This window comes from Clavelina lepadiformis, chromosome 3 (assembly GCF_947623445.1).
Source record: "Clavelina lepadiformis chromosome 3, kaClaLepa1.1, whole genome shotgun sequence".
Lineage (NCBI taxonomy): Eukaryota > Metazoa > Chordata > Ascidiacea > Aplousobranchia > Clavelinidae > Clavelina > Clavelina lepadiformis.
Window position 1 is genome coordinate 10518462 of NC_135242.1, and position 20647 is coordinate 10539108.

Sequence of the window (20647 nt, forward strand, 5' to 3'; positions counted from 1 at the left end):
AAATGTTAATCCATTAGAAGTATGTATGTATAGACGGGTATGTATAAAAAAAACTATAAAATGTGACAGGAGAGATTGGGAAATAAGTGCAGAACTAAATCAATAGCCCATAACATTTACCTTCAGTGCAACAAATCAACTCTTTTGGCAACTGCATATGATTTGTTTTTGTGATGCCATGATGTTTTTAACACACCAAACCAGTTCTCGGTGTTATATCACTCAATTAAATGCTGCATTAAGGCTTTTGCTCATGATACAAGTTACGAGGGATGGGCAGACGCAAATATGAACCCAAATGGTTTCGCCAAATACAAACCTAATGTCAGATTTGAGCAATCCCTAATATCACTATTTTTAGCAAAGATTTGTTATGGCGAACAGAAGCTATGAAAACTGGTGGTTGAGAAAATATTTTAATTTTTTTTCCTTGGAAACCTTACGGTACACAAAAAAACGACGCCACTATGTCGAGCTCTGGCTTGGTTATCAGTTTATCACACAATACTGCATAACGTTTAACGTAATGTGTGTACTGTACTGCTATTCTGTGGAAAATAGTAGCAACAACCTTGGAAAATCATTTATTACCTTGCTACTGTATATCAAACAATATCTACATTTCACAACCATCTTTTGTAACAGCAAAACACCAACTAGATGCGACACTCAAACCGCAGTGTTTATTGTGTCATATAGCTTTCACAAAATGGAATGCAAAGTGTTCTGCATTTTGTACAGCGTCATAATTCCTCTCAGTACATTATAGTTAATATACTTTTGGAAGCAGTCGGCCCAGTTGCGTATTTGAGCATACCAGTCCGCTTCGTTGCTCGGCAAAGAGGAGATCTGAAAAGATTTTTACTTGTACTTAACTGCAAGAAGATTAAAGAAACGCTTAGGGCAGATATTATATTACCAGAAATCAGGAATGAAAGTGGCGTTTATTTCTATGCTGTTACTTCAGATAACCCTTCTAATGTTGTTAAGGCTCCAAAGAAAAGAAAATCTTTCAAATGTACAATGTTTGGACCATTTGGTCAACCTGGTGGCACAGCAAGTAGTTTTACTTTTTCCAAACGCAATAACTTCAAATCAAATATACAATAGCAAGGTATCATAAACAAATTTACGTTCAATAACTTTCGAACGTTGAAGTAAATGTGTGGTGTAAACTCATAAAAAGACCTCAACCTTAGGTTCGGGGGTCTACATCTCAAAAAGTACTTGATGTGGAGCAGAAAAACCACAAAAAATGACCTAATCCATATATCTAACATTATGCTGAAATATTACAAAAATTTGAAAGGTGACTAAATTTGTCTGGTTGAAACGGTGTAAAATGACCCATAACTAAATGTGTTCTTTAAGTTTAAATATGTCATGCAGTATTTTTCGAACTACGTTTCCCCTTTGTCTCGGTGCTACAGACTTATCTTCCCAATGTTGACTAATTTTGCCTTTAAACTAGTTGATCGTACATTTTTTCTTGTTCAGGTTCTTGGTTATATTATGCAAGCAGTTTAGCAGGCAAAGCCATATTTGTAGTGGAGTCAGTTCCTGATCTGATAGATATTATATGGACTGACAGACCTGCCACTGGTGGAAACAACATAACTGTGCTGCCAAATACTTTTACAGGGATTAGTTGGACTGTAAGTGCCATTTTCAAAAACTTCTAGTTTTGTTGTGGTCTAGTGATTAATCCTTTATTGTCATAGCGTTTTTTCACTAATATGTTGAGGAGGGTTCAATGTAAAGGTAAAATAAAAGATCTGGTCCAAGTTTTACATAATGCAAGTTAAACATTACTAATAAGATTCATCATATCACTCATATATTTAATTAAGTATAGCAGATAATAGTTAATGTATAAACTGTAAATAACGTTAATGGAATTACCCAAAAGATTACCTATAATCACTCCAGTAGCCGTAAGGTACAAATCTTAGTAAGTATATTCCTTCTACTCCATAATTTTGTTTCCAGACAAAGTTAATCAACATTCGACAAGAAATGAGATCCATGGGTGCCAACTATTTTCTAGTAACACTTCTTGACGAAATTGCATGTAACTACTATAAATTTAGGGATTTTGATGTGTTTCTAGCAAACTGCATGGTATAGTTAATAGTATGAATCGGAATATATTAATAGCTTTTTATGTATTGCAGGGTTTTTCAACATGCGTGGTGAAGACATACCGTATACTCCAGTTTTCATTTCCTATGTGATTATTCCAACCTCTTCTTCTGTCATTTTGTATATAAATCAAACGGCATGGCAAACCAACGTTTTAAATCATCTTAACGAAACTGGTGATTATTTGCATTGTTACATCATTCTTTGTTTATTAATGTAACTGTATGATCACATTAAGGTACATTTATGGTGTCCACATCTTAATCTTAAAGCAAGAACACTCCGAACAAAATGTAGAAAATTTTTAAGGTAGCTGTTCAGTTCATTCCCTGTTTTCAAACTGTGGAATGAAACAGGAATTCTGTGAAGTTTATTAATTCCACTAGTTTACTTGTTTTCATATCCCAATCGGTATGGCATTGGTCGGTGAGTTAAAAAATATATGTGCTTTTCTTGAAAAAAATAGATTGATCGTAGCTAAGCTCAATGCAATGCCCATTCCTGTACTATTAACTGAAGTATAAGACTACATGCAATTATACCAGTGCTGTTGGTCACCAGAGGTAACATGTTTTATCAATACAAAGCTCGATAGCCGGTGATCCCATTGCATAAAAAAACAGAATGCATTCTTTAATGATGCCTGGATACTTCAGGCCTATCTGAAAAGCGATTGTTACGTCACAACTTACATGCTGTGTCAGTGCACATGGGCATTAAAGTGCAAGGCTATATTTGTATTGCACCATAGCCTTTGATATTATCAGTTTAACAAAATCACAAAATCAGATAACGTTAGGAAACTTAATGTAATGTAAGAAACTTATATTTGAAGAAAATAAAACGCTAGGAATAAAGAAATAGCAAGGACGACATGCGTAACAATAGTGAATTTGTATGTACTCTCACTGTTGTTGTTTCGTGCAATTAAAAATTCCCCTGCTATAATAAGCCAATACGTTCCAGACTTGTCTAATCTTTCATCTTTGCTAATGGTTAATGAAAAAAAGAGATGACCGCTTTGGATACCACAAGCGAAACTTGCAGTCCATAAACAAATGAACTTTTGCTCAAACATCCACCATCACCATCTGTTAATCTATCGTGGGTAGAGGGCCAGATATGCAGATTAATGATATTACCTGGGCACATGTAATATCATGATTAAGATGACAATACCAAAATGATTTAATAAGATCAAAAAGTACAGAAATAGACATATTTATTAGTTGAATAAAATGAGATAAACACGATAATAACCAATAACCAGATAATCGTATGACAAAATGTGGCTTATCGTATTCCCTTTTTGTATATTTTACTTCGCTTTTAATGATGTGGTGATCTAGCACAGATGCAAACCTTCATGCAGCACAGCATCGTCGAGTTCAAACAAGCATATTATAGACTTGTCCTTGACTGTTACCATTTCTTGAACTAAATCCAAATTAAGTACATTGACGTTTTTGCTTGTTACTGCTGCTTGAAGGTTCCGTGCAATAGAAAATGCTAGCGTTTGACAACCATCGCAAAAAAGACATTTGTAATTTTACTCATAATTTTTTGTTGCTAATAGGTTATGTTAAAATATTATGCTGCCATATCATTGCTGAATTGGTCTTATTTTGTTGATGAAAATATTATGGGCTGCTGTTTAAGTATGTGCCAGGTGCATATAATCGCATGTCAGAAATAACATAAAACAAACATGTCTGATCTGGTGCTATTGCGGAAAACATTGCCTATTTTGGCAAAACTAGTAAATTGTAGTCAGCACATACGACATTTTCGAAAAGAATTTTCAAAATACGTATGTATTTCATGCAGTGTACAAGCATTTATTGCTTTCACATTTAGGGGCATATAGATGTATTTTTGCACTTATTGTGACTACCTGGTGAATTTATCAAAGCAAAATTTTAATTATGTAATAGACAAGCTACCTTGAAAATTTGACTGAAATCAGACACGAGGATTTTAAGTAATGTTGGTAGCAAAACATGAACCTCCGTAGTGAAGATAAAAAGCAGAAACATGTATTAATTGAAGGAAATATTTAATCTAAAATGTTATTATAGTTATAACTTTTTTGGATGCATTATCCCCAGATTAAAGGCAACATATTTTTATCGGTTAGTTAGTTAGTTGGTTACTTGGTTAGTCTGACTTAGTAAGGTTATTTCTGAAAGAACATTGGTTTTAATTTTTTTTTGATTATGTGTGAGTTGTTGTCCACAATGCTAGAAAATGCATGGCTCCTCCTGTATCGCTTTTTGAAAATGCAAAATATTGACTTTATTTTGGATACCGGTACCTCTTCACCAGGTTGTGATGAGCAAATATCTTGTGTCCTAATCAAAAGCTATGATGATACATTTCGGGATCTTGCAATAATAGCATCAGACACAAACAACAAAATTTGGATGCCACAAGATGGAACATCGTATGGGATGTATCGTGGTGTTAACACGGTGAGTGATTAAGCTAATTGCTCATTAGGTGTTTTTACGCTTTGGTATCACCAATGAAGTTTTAAATACTAAAAATGTCAACTGTGATATGCAGGCTCAACAGATTTCTTCAGAATCGCCATTAAAGCTCTTCAAAGCCCAAAAAAATCCCACAGAAATAGCAGCAATGCGACAAGCACATGTAGGTTTTGTTTGGTTGACTAGAAAGTTGTATAGGGATTTCCATTATGCTACACTAACTGGCTTTGTGAAAAGGTGTTTGCAGCTTATAAATGGCAAAATTAGTGTTTTTTGTTAGAATAATGGAATATAAGCTACCCTATATCTTATATAGCTAATTTAGGGTACTTTTCTTTGAAGGATATGAAAATTTAGACATTTGTTTGACAGGTGACCTGTACATTAGAATTTTTTATCAAATTAACCTTTGCGTTAGAGCATTGCAAAAGCTTTATGTCATCGATTCAGTACACTAATCATTTAAATCAAAATAGAGCAATCACCAGTATATATACGTTAGTGTGAAAGTGGATTTTTATTTTACCCAAACTTGATATAATAATAATTAATTATTCAAATTTTCTCGGAAGTGCAGCACAGTATTGTTCATTTCTCTAGTGTGAGCAAGGGGCAGTTGCCAACCCTACAAGGATGGCTGACGACAGAACCTCGCAATAGACCGGTTGACCACCCCTGAAATATCGTCTTTTAAAATTTTAGAAGTTTACGAATTTCATTACTACGCATTTAAGCTAGTAGTGTTGAACCATGAACCCTTCTTAAAAATCTCGTTTCTGAAGCCTGCCCCCATGAGCACTCTTGCTCATTCATGACTATAGGTGAGAATTGGAAGGAAAACTGACTTGAAAATTGAGAGTTTTGCGTTCTTTAGGTGGATGCCCACCGAAATACGATGCGATATAGATGGAATATTTGCCGGAAAACTGCAGATTTTTAAGTTATCATCTGATCCAACAACAACAATTTCAGCATTCCCACTGCGATGTAGTCATAAGAAGTCAAACATAGTGTTAGTTTTTAAACATTACTTGGTTATGTAAAAGCCTACAATGGTAGTGACATTTCACAAACCGAGCTCTATTGCCCTCCAATAGACTGTCTCCAGGCACCAGGTATGACATCTCCATTGGAAACATTTCTATCACCATCAGCTGAGATTTCTAGTTCCCGAGATTGTAAGTAATTGTGTAAAGCTACAGTGGCTTGAACAACATGTTCAGCCAAGTTAGGATCACAGTTCAATAGATGATAAATTATTTGACACAAACAGGATACCAAAAGCATTTTTTAACAATCTTCGAGCTCTGCTTAACCGATAATTGAAAGTATTCTTTTCATAAGACAGAAATCTTCCTGGATATGGTTTAATCCAATACTTTTTTAGTGGAAAAGTATCATCTCGAAATAAAACAAAGGGGCAGTTATTTCTGAATTAAGCAAAGAAGATGCTTAGTCACTATCAAATGTTTTTCTCACTCGGATGTGTAAAAATACACCACCATCGCTGTTATGACCTTAATCCCAAATGTCCACAAGAGTGAATTTATAGCGAGCATCACAAACTGCCAGAATAAAAATGGAAAAATACCTTTTGTAGTTAAAGAATTCCGAACCACTGTTAGGTGGGGCTTTGAAACGAATTTGTTTGCAACCAATAGCTTGAATACAATTTGGAAAATTCCAAAACTTATTAAAATCTTCAACTATTTTCTGCTAGTTTTCTCTTTTTGGCTGTTTTAGAACTTTTGAACCTAGGCATTCCCAAATAACAAGACAAGTTTCCTTTAAAAGTTTGCCAACAGCTGAATAATCATTCCTAAACGAATACAACGCCTGGCACTGGCTAGAGGTTGTTGCTAAGAAACTGTAAACAAAACAAACTTCCATTTGCAGCAGATGAAACTATTCTACAATAACCTAACTCTACTTTCTTAAAGCAAGCTTAGTAAAGGTACATAACTATATGGTTTGAACTTTAATTTTTATAACCATGATTCTTGCTAAGGTTTAGGTATAAAATGACTGCAATCGATGAAATATACCTGATGAGAAATATACCTAAGTTACACATGAGAAGAGATTCAGTATCGTTACCTGTAGCCTATTCTATATTGCAGCAATTTTGGCCTTAATGTTAAAATTAGTGTTTGAGCTAGGCTGGTTGCTTTGCAATAGTTAGTGTCCTCTTTTTTAATTTGAGGCAAGAAAAGTCCTAGAATATACCCAAAATAATTTTGGCCCATTCTTAAATAATGTCCAAATTTTTCTGGATTTTTCTTTTTTAATTAGTTGACCAACTAAAACAAACTCAGACTGTGATTGACTTTCCACAAATATTGGATCTATCCAGCAGTCTCTAACACAGCAATTAAGTTTAAAAAATTCGATTCCATTCCACTAGCTCGGCAAATCATAGTCACAAAATACCATAACTCTGATCTGACACAGCATTCTGAGCAGATAAAGTTGCAACAAACAATTTATTTTAAGTAATTGATGCAAGTAACCATAATAAGACATGTTAAGCCTGTTTCTTGACATTAACAAATCACCATTACCGTTAACTATCTTAACTTGAGTTTTTCTCTGTTTTCCACCTTTCTGACGCTGAAACGATGTCCGAGAAAGTAAAATTCGATTCCACTTGATCGTAGCGTCATACAAATCATTTTTTTCATCATTTGCATAGGAAGAAAGCATCAGGTTTCCGACTTGTTGGACATACACCATATCACAGAGCCATCTTTGTTGGACTAGACCATCATTACGATGGAGTTAGGATGCCGGTGGGTATCAGCCTTTACTAAACTGTTACTTCATGACAACGAAACGTTGAAGCTTACACACAACTGCACTTGCGTTACGTATTTGGGGTGTCTAATTCAGTGTTCTGCTTTCCACCACTCGCGAATTGCATTTCTAGCTACTTGAATTTCTGCACCTATACGTAGAACAAAAATCAGAGCCAAAACCATGGAAAACATTTTATTATATAAACGTTTCGGTCGAACCTATAACCATTATCAAAGTACAGAAAAAACCAGTTAAGGTTTTATTTTTTAAGTATTTCTCCGCAGACTTGCAGTTAGCACTGATCAGTGTTTCTTGAGAGAAAGAACACCTCGGTTTTCTTTATGCTCATTTTCATCCCAGAGTCATTGCAGACAGTTGCAAAATGATTGACTGTACGTTGAAGGTCAGGTTTGGAAGAAGCTAGTAGAACTAGGTCATCTGTTAACAGCAAATTACTGAACATACTGCTTCCAATCATGAAACACTTCTCTCCAAGGTGGTGCCTGTCTATGAAGTTAATGTAAACTATAAACAGGAGAGAAGACAGCACACACCCCTGGCAGAGTCCAACATCCACAGTGAAAGTTTATGACTTAACACTTTTCAAATAACTACAAACTTTTTGGCAGTTGTACATTAATTTAATGGCTACTAATAAGCTACCATCAATACTGTACTGATGCAGAACTCAGAGCTTGTCTTGAGAAACCAATCATATGCTTCTTTTGAGATGAATGAAGCTAGCGTGCGTATTCCCAAGACATTTCGAAAATTTGTTTAAGAGTGAAAATTTGATCCAATGTGCTTGGACCAGGACTAAAATCAAACTGTGTGTCCTCAAATTATGACTCAACTATTTCACAGCAAAAAGGATTTTTACTAATATAGTGATTGTCATCATGGTAAAAATGCAGATTTATTGTTGATTATGATGGAAATGGCGGCTCTTATTACATCACAACATAAAAACAATGTGCATGACTTAGGTATTGGAACCAAGTATGAACAAAATGTTTTCTAAAAGCAGACTTAAGTGTATAGCAGAAATATTTAGCAATAAATACGCCTGAGCTAAGTGTATTTGTGATGGTGAATGTAGCTGCTAAGATACAGCTTACCGAGGTCAGCTTTGACTGTTGGCATTAGCCTAGTTTGGTACCGGTAACTGACTGTTGTACTGACAACAATGCTTGATCAGTACAAGTACTGTCTTCCGTGGCATTCCTAAGCTGAAATAACCACTATGTGCTACTAATCACCTATCTATTGAGACGTATTCCTTCCAAAACGCGTTAGATGGTCTTCCACGACTATATACCATACCTGATTCAAACCTCAGTCATCAAGCATGTTGTTTTTACATGATGATGTCATAATGGCTGCCATCTCCATCATACAAGAGGCCAAGTTTGCGATACAACTGCTTAACCACTACATATTATTTAAAATTCTTTCTCCAATACACTTACTGGCAACAATTCTTTGATTTAAGACCAACTTTTTTGGGGGACTTGTCCCTTACTTCGACTAGGTAAATGGGCTAGCGTCTGTGGTGAAGATAGATGCACATTTTTTGCTATGTGTGTTGCTTGCCTTCAAAGAATACATTTTCCAAATTTTTATTCGCTTGATGTCAATATTCCCAGTAGTTTCTGCTAAAGGGAAGATTGTCAGTTATTTGCATAAAATTATTTTTCCTGCCTTTATTACACTCTCTTTGGTACCAGTCTTAAATGTCTGGAATCGTCATCTACTCCAATAACGTAAAAACAATTTTGTTAAACAAAACTATCTGCTTACAGATGATACAAAAATAAAAGTGATTAGTGTAAACTCTTTGGTTGTTTAACTCACTTAAAATTGTAAAACTATTAATCCTAAAGAAAATTAGGAAGGCAAGCAATCCAGAGAGGTTCATTAGTAAACCTAGAAAAATATATAAGGTGCAATCGGGGAAAGCAAACCTAAGATACACATAGATACCCAAGTATGTAGAAAAATATATTTTGTTTAGGGTTTTTTATGTGAAGTGAACAGTGTGAGGTAATGTGATACTTTTCTAAATTTTTCTGTCACCAATTCTCTTGAGTTTATTTTGCAGATTTATGATTCATTGGCTGTTTGTGAATACTTGCAATGGTTGGAGGAAAATGTTCTACTAGGTGGGGTAAATGAAATTAATGGAGCAGAAAAATTGAAAAATCTACGTCAAGCGCAACCTACTAATCGTGGTTTAAGTTTCAGCTCAATATCTGCTTCAGGGCCAAATTCAGCTGTTATTCATTATGGGTAATAAATTTTCTAAGGTACCTTGAAAGACAGAATTGTTTCCTATTACAATTAGAGAATGATACGATTTAATTTACCATGAAAACTGAATTATTATTTGAAATTTATTATTATTTTATTGCTATTTTTTGTTTTCTATACAAATAAAGTTATTTTTTAGACTAGTAAGATGCAGACATCAGTCTTGACTCTAGTTTGACTTTATTTTTGAGACTTTATCACATATTTAGTTTGCAACGTTTTGTTACCAATTAGCATAATCACCGAGTTTATAACTTGACTCAACTTGCTTTCTTCAGAGACTTGACTTTTCAGTTTCTTTTACAAAAAGTACCTTAAAAAAACTTGATTAAAATCAATCTTTGAAATGACTTGAGTTAGTTCTACATGGCTTCATATATTACTTGAATCCAAGTTGTGTCTGTAAATACAATTTACTTAACTGTTGACTTGAGGTGGATGATTTTGTTACAGCTCTGCTCATAGATTCTTTCCAAACAACAGCTGCCATCTTTTTGAGTGGAAAAATTACATTATTAATTATAATTAACCACTTTGCTTTTTTTAAATTGTAAGTATTGTGGGTATTGGATAGTAAACATAACAGTTCAGGAAAGAAAAAAATTTCGAGAAGATGTTGCCTAATTTCATTTCTCAACGCTTGAGTCTTATGCACTAGATTTTTTACTATGACATGGTCAACACATTATGGAACCAGGTGTGATGGGTGGTTGAGAATTTTCAAGGTAACAAGCTGCACTTTTGGAATTACTTGTGCATGTATCGGTGATGTCAAAAAAGTTGTGCTGTCCTGGAATTAATCACGTTTAATTATAACTTTGATAAAATACTAAGAAAATATCTAATCTAACTGTTTTAGCGCAGTGGTTACTGGTGAGTCATCATAAAACTGCTACTTACTATCTCAAGTTTTGAATTGAAAGTGTTTTAATGTAACTATGTGTATCTTTACTGGGTTGTTAGTACTGTATAGCTATTTTTTAATGCTTTTAATAAGGACATTTTATGAGATATTTCGCAAATCTGCCAACTAAGTTGTTACCAAGGAATTTCTTCACCAAAGTGTTTGTAACTTAGGTGTGTATTAACATGTTGAAATTCAAGTCCAGTGAGAAACACTGAAAAAACCTGCTCAAAATAGATTACTGATAAAAAAAAGTGTCAAAATATCGATATTTTAAAATCGGGCCCTATGTAACTTATGCGGGATCAAATTATGGTGTTCTGATGATCCTGATTTGATTATTTGAAGTTTATATTTCATCATAGATTAAAAACAAAGCTACATTTATTTTTATTCTCAAAACAGATTGTATTTCACACATTTAATACGAAAAGTTATTTCCCATCTACATTGCCGGAGGTTTTAAGAGTTTTTTCTTCAGACGCAACTGTGGGGATTAAGGCTAAGGATGGATGTTTTGGGATGTCATAAAACCAAAGGCTTTAATGGGTCTTTTAAAATTTCTTTTGTCTATTTACTTTTTGACTCCGCTGCTTATAGCTATCTCTTCTTCTTTCTTTAAGTCAGCACAACGTTCATAAAATCCAAATTCATATATTTCAAAATGTAGTCGCAATTACATCAAAAGAAATTATCATGTCATTTCCACAAATACACTTTTTAGATACTTTTCATGAAACCAAATTTTATAAAACGATATTTTACCAGGAGAAAGCGCTTAAACCCAGATCAACTCTATTTATCCTTTTTTCTATGGCCAATCAGCTGAGTCCACACGTTCTAGATATCAATCGTATCACAGAATAACTCGTTTCTGACCAGTAACAACTTGACAACACTACTAGCGTCACAAAACTAGAACACTTCTAACTTCATAACACTCTACGTACTACACGCACTTGAAAAGCAGTTTACTGGAGTTTAACGGGACAACTATTTTAAATGTCATATTTTTCTCTTGGCAGAGAACACACAATTGCTTATTAAAATGCCAATGATTTATACATTATTACAATTCACTATTGCAGTCACCAAAAAACCATACCACGATTGCTGTTTTTGCAAATAATGCCTTTACAAACGCCACAATGCTTGTGACCCCATTCTTCTTGCAAATGCACCGTCAGTTGCTGTAATCTCTATGAAAGCTACAGCTAATGAAGTTGAATTTAGTTCTTCAATAGCTAGATTGTGTCAAGAGATGTATTTGCAAGAAGTGAATCCGGCAATTTTGACCAGACAAATGATCAAGATCTCTGTGGAGGGGAACATATTTATTGATGTCTTCCTATGTCCACTGGTTGACATTAAAGATATAACTGAGGGTAAACACCCAGCATTTGTGGTCAGAAAAAATTGTTTCTCATTTTCCTGATGTCTGACCACTTTCTGAATTCGCGGCCTTCATAAATGTCGGCCCAATGCAAATGTAACACCAAGTGCCATCCCACTCCATGGTTGGAGTAACATACAATGTGGTTTCCGTGGACAGTGGAATATTCTATGATCTCCTAGTAAGCACAAAAAGTCTCCAATTCCTTCATGATTTTACAGTACTAACGTGCACTCTTGGTGTACAGAGACAGATGACTGTTATGGTCTGCCAGTCGCTCTGTTCTGATAATGACTTTAACAACATCTATCATATAGTGGTACTGCACCCATAGGGTAGATATTATTCCTCCTGCGAATCGTTTAAAGGTTTCATCAAATCTTTGCTCAAAAATTGTGACTACTGGATCTGTGTATCTACCTCCCGTTTTCTCATCACTCACCGTTTCCACGAATATTCTCACGTCACCAAGCTCCCTCTCAGTGCAGGCAAGTTTCATGATGTTCTGATAGATGGTTGCATCGATCAAATGGTGTGCACGGATTGCCTTGTGAAAACATCCTCCATCCATGATGTGGTCGGTTGTTGCACTTCCAGGGTAAATCAGTTCGATCACTTCTTGTAGTCCAGAATCTTGCATGATATAGCCTATTGACCCAAGATAAGATTTCAGCAGGTGAAATCCACCCAACCTTGCAATAACAAGTAAAAATGCCTGCTTGATGATATCCACAGCATTCAGCCAGATCGGGAGGTCAAAGGTGATTATAGCAACTCTTCTAGAAAAAAGCCGCATGCACTCCATGAGAGTGATAAAGATGGTGTTAAGGTCATTAGGATCACCTTCAATGACAGGGAGGAAATCGATTTGTGTGCTTTGCTTTTCACCAATTTCATGTATTCTTTTCATACAGCCATTCCAGTTGGAGAATGCTAAGTCAGGATTGTGGGCTTTGATCACCCACCCTACTGCCCAGAGTGTGTCACCTACAGTAAGAAGTGGCTGGTAATGAATAAGGGAGGAGGAGAGAGAGCTCAGCGATGGGAGAAAACTTGATGTTTTTTATTCCTGTCTGATTCTGGTTGGTAAGTGAAAGAATATTTACTTCAGTTCTTCTCGGAATATTAACTTTTCCATATGGATTACCCAGGGAACTGCTGCCTCATTGACAACTTTGATCAGTTGTTTCTTCCATAATAATGTATAGAGTAACAGAACATCACCTTCACTTATGAAGGAACCAGTATATGTAGTTTTGTATTTCCGAGTAAAGCACAGGGTATCTCAACCAATGTAATCTGTTGAGCATTCGTTTTGACCCAAATCTATGGTTAAGTCATATAGCAATCCTCTTTTTGTATGGCAATTCACATGAACAAGGTTGACAGGCCTTAATGAAGTATTGACCCCAAACAGCAACTCTTTCGTCTGTCTTAACTATTGGTATCAAAAGCATCTGAAGGCTCACAGGAATGAGAGCTAGCTAACTGTCGATGTCAGTCATACTCTGTGTGTGGGGTATGACTTTGGATCTAATTCAATCATGGCAATGTCATTGAATTTGAAATTGAGTGCTGTCTTTATGATCTGAGTCTACTCATCTCCATATTTACAATTGGCATGATGCTCTCTCAGAATATTGTCAGTGCCATCTTTAAGACCGAGAACATCTATCCTTCTCACTTGTGTTGTGAAACACAAGGTGTCCTGGTACTTCTCTTATAGTTCTCCAATACTTTGAATAAGAGAAGCTCTTATCTGGTGCCTGATCAAAATCCTGCGGCTTTTCATGGACTTGGTCGAATTTCAAAACCCTATGATCTAATTCTAATTCAAACATTCACAGAATTCAACAAATACTGCCTCTCACTCCTCATAAATTTTTCTTTGTTCTCTCTTTGCTTTTCTTCCGCTTCAGTCTTGGAATAATGGTTATGTCTCTCAAGGAAAAGTTTGCACTGCAAATGGTACAGTGTTTCTTCTGCTACCAAGTCGTTGATTCCTTCCAGGCAACCAATGGCTTCAGTGCCCCAGTCATCTACATGACTCTGTGTTATCTGCAGTCAAATTCCCTGGCGCTGCGTATTTTTTTTCTAGATTGTGCTGGATTTTGTATAGTGTAGCGGGTTGCTCAGAATGCATACTTTCTTACATAGGAGTTGAACTGAATCCAAACTTGTAGCACTACAGCCAGTCGATACACGAAACTCAGAGCAAGTGTGTCTTTTCTTTCACTTTGCTAACTCTCTGCCTTAGATACTTGAGCTGATTTGTTGGTGATTGCAACAAAGTTGTTATACATCTCATTTTTGCACTGTTGGTGGTACCTCAGTTAACCTTAGATGCTCCCCAACTATAACATTTTAAATAGATTCTACCTGTTTCAAGAAGGTAGAGTAGGCCTTTGGAGTTGCTTGTATGAGCTTTGGAATAGGTGTATCCTGACCTGCACAGATGAAGCTACTGATCCATGGGCTATTGCTAGACTATAGTGACGATCGAAAGGGATGTGCGTCGCACAATGTATCTCGAGACATAGAATGGAATTTTTACTTATTCTGACAATGAGGACTGGTAAGTAAATTGCAAGGCAAGCAGTTTTTTCCTTGGAAACCTTTTTTGATAATTTTTCGTTTTTCTTCAATACTTCTTATGGTAAAGTACCGGACAACTATTTATCTTCAGCTTTTTTTCGGAATAATAATCACTGTTCTCCAAAGTAAAAAAAATAAATACTGGCCTGCCAATCCTGCCGTATTAAAGAAACCATTGTAAATTAATTATCACTTATGGGATACATTTTCAATTTGGCAACCTCGTTGAGACATATTCAGAAACTATTTTTTTCACAAGGAGTGTTTGGCGTCAAATAGAAACGTTTACAACCAACTCAGAATCATAAAAGCCTTGATTTCATATCTTACAAATTACTTAAGACCGAATTTTAAAAAATCGCTTTTTCGACGATCTTTTGTTAGCACCCGAATTTGAGCAGTTTGTTTTTCATAGATTGTGCAGGTACTCTGAAATTTGAAATATAAAAAATACCCCATTCCACAGTCAAATTTTATCCGTGTATCCGTGTTTGGCAACCATTGCTCTATCGACATGAAAACACACTCATTGTTTTTATTTAATATGTAACAGTCTGTTATCCTCGTTTCTGAAATATTATCTGATGGCTCTATAGCTTAAGATTTTATTCAATTTTACTATAGTTTGGTTGTCGAGCTCTTTTCCTACGAAAGCATTAATTGCATCGTCTAAGCTTTGTTCTACCTCACATTTAATATGAGTAATTGAGTAGAGTTATTTCTTGAACCGTCTGCAATTAAAATATTTGCATCTACTCAGGCTCTGGTAATTTGGTTTCGAGTTAGTCGATCTTCCCAACATTTTGCTGCTAAAGACAAACAGTTGTAGCAACTTTTGTAAGGAAATGTGCAAGCATAAACCAACCCTAGTTTAATTTAGGCTAGTCGACTGTTACGGCTCCAGTGAAACTTTCAATACACTACGTAACAAAATTTTAAAATAAGTTTGCTTGGCTACATTTTTTAAGTGCGTCTATACGATTTTCAAGCACTGATTCCAAAAATGCTATCATTTTTTTTTCTATCATCAATCGTTATCAAGATACAATGAATTTCTTTTTTTTTGTGATTTTTCAATATTTGTAGGTTTTTTTATGCGGTTATGATTGCTATGATCTGTGTCTATCTGCATTATCATGTTGTAAATAGGCATCCTATTTACTTGGGGAAGTGAATGGGCATGTGAAAGTGATGACTTTAAGAGTACTACCAACAGAAATAGGCACTTGGAGTTTCCTGTCTACTTTGATGTTATTGAAGACCTTTGCTATTGCAAAGATGTGGAAGGCCTGTTTAGTGTTGTTAGAATAGATCATGACCCTACTCAGTGGCGGCTCTTCATTGACAGTTTTACCTAAAGTCTTAAAGCAGTGTTGCTTCACAATGGCAACATATATCCATCAATTCCACTTGCTTATTCCTTACAGATGAAAGAAGAATATAAAAACGTCAAGCCACTGCTCATTAAAATCAGTTATGCTCAGTGTAAGCGGTGTGTTGGTGGTGACTTTAAAAACTTTAAAATGTTGGAATTTTTGCTTGGTGTGCAGGGTGGTTACACAAAATACCCTTGCTTTTTGTGCTTGTGGAATAGTAGAGCTGACGGTGAGCACCTTGAGAAAATTCATTGGCTGACAGGGGAAAAACTAACCCCAGGTATGTACAACATTATTAGGGAGCCTTTTGTAAGCTGGAAAAAGTTTTACTGCCACCACTTTTTACCGAATTAGGTCTTGTAAAATAGTTCATCAAAGTTTTGGATTTTCAAGAACAAGTTTTTCAAGAAATCCGTTCAATGTTTCCCAGACTATTAGTTACCAAATCAATAGGAGGAATGTTTGTTGGTCCCCAGATAAACACAATGTTAAAGTGCAAAACCTTTGAAGAAAAAATTAATAAAACAGAAAAAGAAGCCTGGCAAGCATTTTGGTGTGCTGTTGATGGATTTTTGGGAAATAAAAAAGAGTTGGTGGAAAAACTTTTCAAAAGTTAACAAAACATGGGTTGTCGCATGTCTGTCAAACCTCATTTTTTATGTTTCTATTTGGAGTTTTTTTCAAGAAAATCTTGGTGACTTCAGTGAGGAGCATCGTGAGAGATTTCACCACGATGTTGATGGAAAAACTATATAAAGGCTGCTGGGACAGTTCAATGATGGGAGACCACATTTGGTCTTTAAAAAAAATGTAGTAAGGTAAGGTAAGGCAAGACAGGAGTGGTCATAAAAGGAAGGCTCATTCAAAAGTACATTGTTGAATGACACTTTACTTTTTGAAAACATAATGCTACATTTTTCTTCAAGCCTTCCTTAGTAACATTGTGAAATTGGCTTTTGCGCTTAATAAACAGAGTCTTTTCCTCACCATAAATTGGCAGTGATTTTAAACCGCAGCAAACATATGAGGTTAAAAAAAAAGAAAATTGCCAATTTTTGATTTCCTACAGCAAGAACAAATTTTATTGCGAATCCATCCATCTGATCCATACTTACGGAAGCTGACGATGGGAACTCCAAGACTGCCTGCCACACACCTTCCGAACATTTGCGTTTAGAATTCACCAGTGAGTTTGATGATGTTGAACCCAAACTGCAGCAAATAGACTAACTTTAGCTGTACCAGTGTCGTTGTGCAACTCATGCAACAACAATCTTCAGTAGTGGAAGGAGCAGGCTGCCTTGTATCCGTGTAAATCCAAAAATATCACATAATGTTTTATGCTTTATGGGCACCAGTGCAGCAAAGTGAACAAAACTTAAGCCTGGCAGGCGATGTTATTAACAAAAGACGCTTTGCTTTTAAGGGAAGCAGCATAGCCCAAACAATATTCTATTTGTACATAGGCCTTTAGCTCTGTTGATATGCAGTTTTTAATCTAATAAATAAACAAGAAATATGAATAAAATAAAGAAATACAAAAGTGGGTGCGTGGCAGGCGCCGGTAAAAAATAAAAAAATTGCTAGTACCCGTGATTGAAGCAACACAGGTGAGATTTTTGTGGTGCAGGTGCAGACAAAAGACTTGAGTCTATACCATTATATATATCCAAATTTGTAACCTTCACCAAATGTTTGTTGCAAATACAAGAAATTTTTACTTAAAGGATCATTGTGGTTGGAAATCAATTTTTACTTAAAACGCCGCCATAATCTCTCCTCATGTAAACCAGCATTATGTTAAGACGTTACTGGATCAGTCACTGAGTCAAAATAAAGACACAGCACTCCAATCCATGATAATTGATAAAACAAGTGTAGTAGCTAGTAAAAATTAACTTATCTTCCAATGCCTTTTTGTTAGGTGTTGGTTTATTAAACACTTAAAGTCATTTGGTAATATGACGCAATAGTTACTTAATCTGAATCGATATTTTATAAGTAGTCAATTCCATAATTCTAATGTAACAATTTTTCATTACAAATAAAACGAGTGGTCTGAGCTACCACTTATTGCAAGTGTCAAATTTCTGTATGTCTAACAACACTTTAAAATAAGATAACGTTTACACTTTATTCTAACGTCCAGTTATACTGCAAATAACGCAAATGATATACTTGGCTAGCCAAAAGTTGCCCTCAGACGTGGGTCTGCAGTTTAACCGCGCCAAACCATACCGAACTCCAGAAGAACAATTTGCAATATCTCTAACGTCATAAAACAAACTTCAGGTTATAGGGTAACAGTCCTGAAAGTTTGGTACTTTCACAGGAAAATGCAAAAAACTTTTGAAAGCATCCCTACCGATACAGGATATGTCACTTTTTTCTTGAATGATCAAAAATGTTTTCGATTCAGGGATACTGTACTTTGACTGCTAAAGGTTATTTGACAGAAGTTGCTGTCACTGCAATAATAGTTTTGCAAAACTGCTACAACTAGTTTATTGTTTCAGGCCTACCTTCGAAACCAATAGAAATTTAACAACATTTGAAATGTACGTGATTGATTCAGGCGGCCAATATCTTGGAGGAACAACAGATGTTACTAGATCTATGCATTTTGGTCAACCTACTAACTTTCAAAAAGTACCCACCCAGTTCTTTATATTGTAGTCTACATAGTGTTATATTGTGGCGTTGTGTTACAGGAGTGTGCCAAATCATGTTTTTTTAGATTCGGCCTAAAACCTAATTTTTTGGCTGTATACGGAAATTTAATATTTCAAGTATTCCTATCATAGAAGTGTACTAAGCAGTGCTTATACACTGCGACTTATATAATGAAGGAAATACAGTTGCAACAACAATCATATATCTGCTGTTGTTATAGTTTTGCTCCAATGAGGGGTTTTTAAGTTTTTTTTAAGAAGTAGGAATAATCTACCCATGATGGGACAATTTTGGGAAACTGCTCTGACTTAAAAACGCGAAATGCTTTCATTAATCTTTTTATGAATCTTAGCCTAATTAAAATGTACCAGTCAGCTTTTAGGCGCACAGGGATAGTATAGTATGGGAGCAACAGGATTATATACAACTATAAGACTCGAAGAATTAAAGCACTCGTTTCTTTATGTACCAATTTTTCTTAAAATTTAATAAGTTCTGCGGCCCATTGAATTATTTCAAGTGAAAATGCGGCCCACTATAATAAAAAGTTGGACATCCCTGGATTAGACCTATATGTACCTAACAGTTAGGTACTGCATTTCTTGAAATTAAGTACTTGAGTTTTAATAAATTTTCTAGTTATTTATTGAGTGATTTACGAAATAAAAATGACTTTTTATCTCATTTTGGAAAACCTTAGTAAACCAAGATGGGACAGTATGCACAAATCATTTATAGTAAAACTTTGCTTTAATTAAGCCATAACCTTAGAATTTTTGCCTTTGAAATAAATTGCTTAACTTAAATTTTGCTTAAATTAAAATTGCTTAAATTTTTTGAATGAACAAAGAAAAAAATCTTCTAAAAATGTGTGTTGCAATTTTTTTTCCAGCGTTCATCGTTGTTAAACATAAAAAAGAATGTTGTTTTTCTTGGCAAATAATGGTATGTGGGGCACAATGTCAAAGTATTTTGTTTCCATTTTAAGTAAGCTATAAAAAGCCATTGTAGTTTACCAACTAATTTTGAAGATATGTTTATTTGATGATGCTACCAATTTTTTTGCGTTGCATCAGAGCTGTAAGTCGGGCTTAAGTTTGAAAAAGAATCCAGCCAGAGTTTATGCTCGCTCTCTGCCACGGCAGCTTTACGTCGTAATTTCCATTCCTTACCCAATTGTGAATACTGTTAGAGAAACTTATGTACAAAATGACTGGAGGCAGTTTTTTACTCATCTTCAGTAAATTTCACAGGTTAGTTATTGTAACATTTTCCTTTTTTTTAAATATAAAATTTACTGATTTTTTTTAGTATAACAAATTTTCCGTAAAAAATTTGCTGTCAAAAACTGTTTTATTTTTACTTCCAACCTTCCTGACAGCAGTTTTTACCATGCAAACAAAGGTAGAAGAACTGTACTTTATTTAGTAAAACTTGATGAAAGCGATTAATTAATGGAAGAAACATGAAAAAAAGAGAAAAGTACGCACACAGAAAATTCATAAATCAAACATACGTATACTGAAAAAAGCAGAAACTTCAGCAATGTATAGGATGTATACTGCTGCCATGGAGTTATAGTTACCAGTAATCTGATGACTTGTTCGGTTACCGACTTCATGCCAGGCTTCTAACAGTCAGAGTGCATCTCAACACATTATGCTCTACAGGTTCTGTTGCAGAAAGAATCTTGGGATTTACTCCTCCATGAACTCTTCCAGCACACCGGGTTGTTTTTGTGCCTGATACATTTATTTTTGCTAAGTATCGATCAAGATGAAAAAAGGCATTTAGAAAATGTTCAAATGACAATATTACCATAATTAATTATGCGAGTGGGTGTCCTGCAATTAAAATCATGAACTGAAAACTTTTTTTTTTTATCTGAAAATGAAACAAAACATTCATAGCTTGCAAAATTAAGAGGTTTTGAGTACTTCTTAATTATAAAATTTGCTACAAATAGAAA

General features: G+C 35.0%; 1 protein-coding gene across 2 annotated transcripts in view; it reads left to right on the plus strand.

Moving 5' to 3' along the window:
- LOC143449365 (xaa-Pro aminopeptidase 1-like) overlaps nt 1-20647 on the plus strand; it is a 54351-nt gene that overhangs the window by 14956 nt on the left and 18748 nt on the right. For both annotated transcript variants that reach the window (XM_076949533.1, XM_076949532.1), the window contains exons 6-12: nt 1498-1655; nt 1990-2071; nt 2175-2318; nt 4468-4613; nt 4708-4794; nt 9529-9716; nt 18522-18654. In XM_076949533.1, the coding sequence (XP_076805648.1) occupies nt 1498-1655; nt 1990-2071; nt 2175-2318; nt 4468-4613; nt 4708-4794; nt 9529-9716; nt 18522-18654 (938 nt within the window). The remainder of the gene's footprint in view (nt 1-1497; nt 1656-1989; nt 2072-2174; nt 2319-4467; nt 4614-4707; nt 4795-9528; nt 9717-18521; nt 18655-20647) is intronic.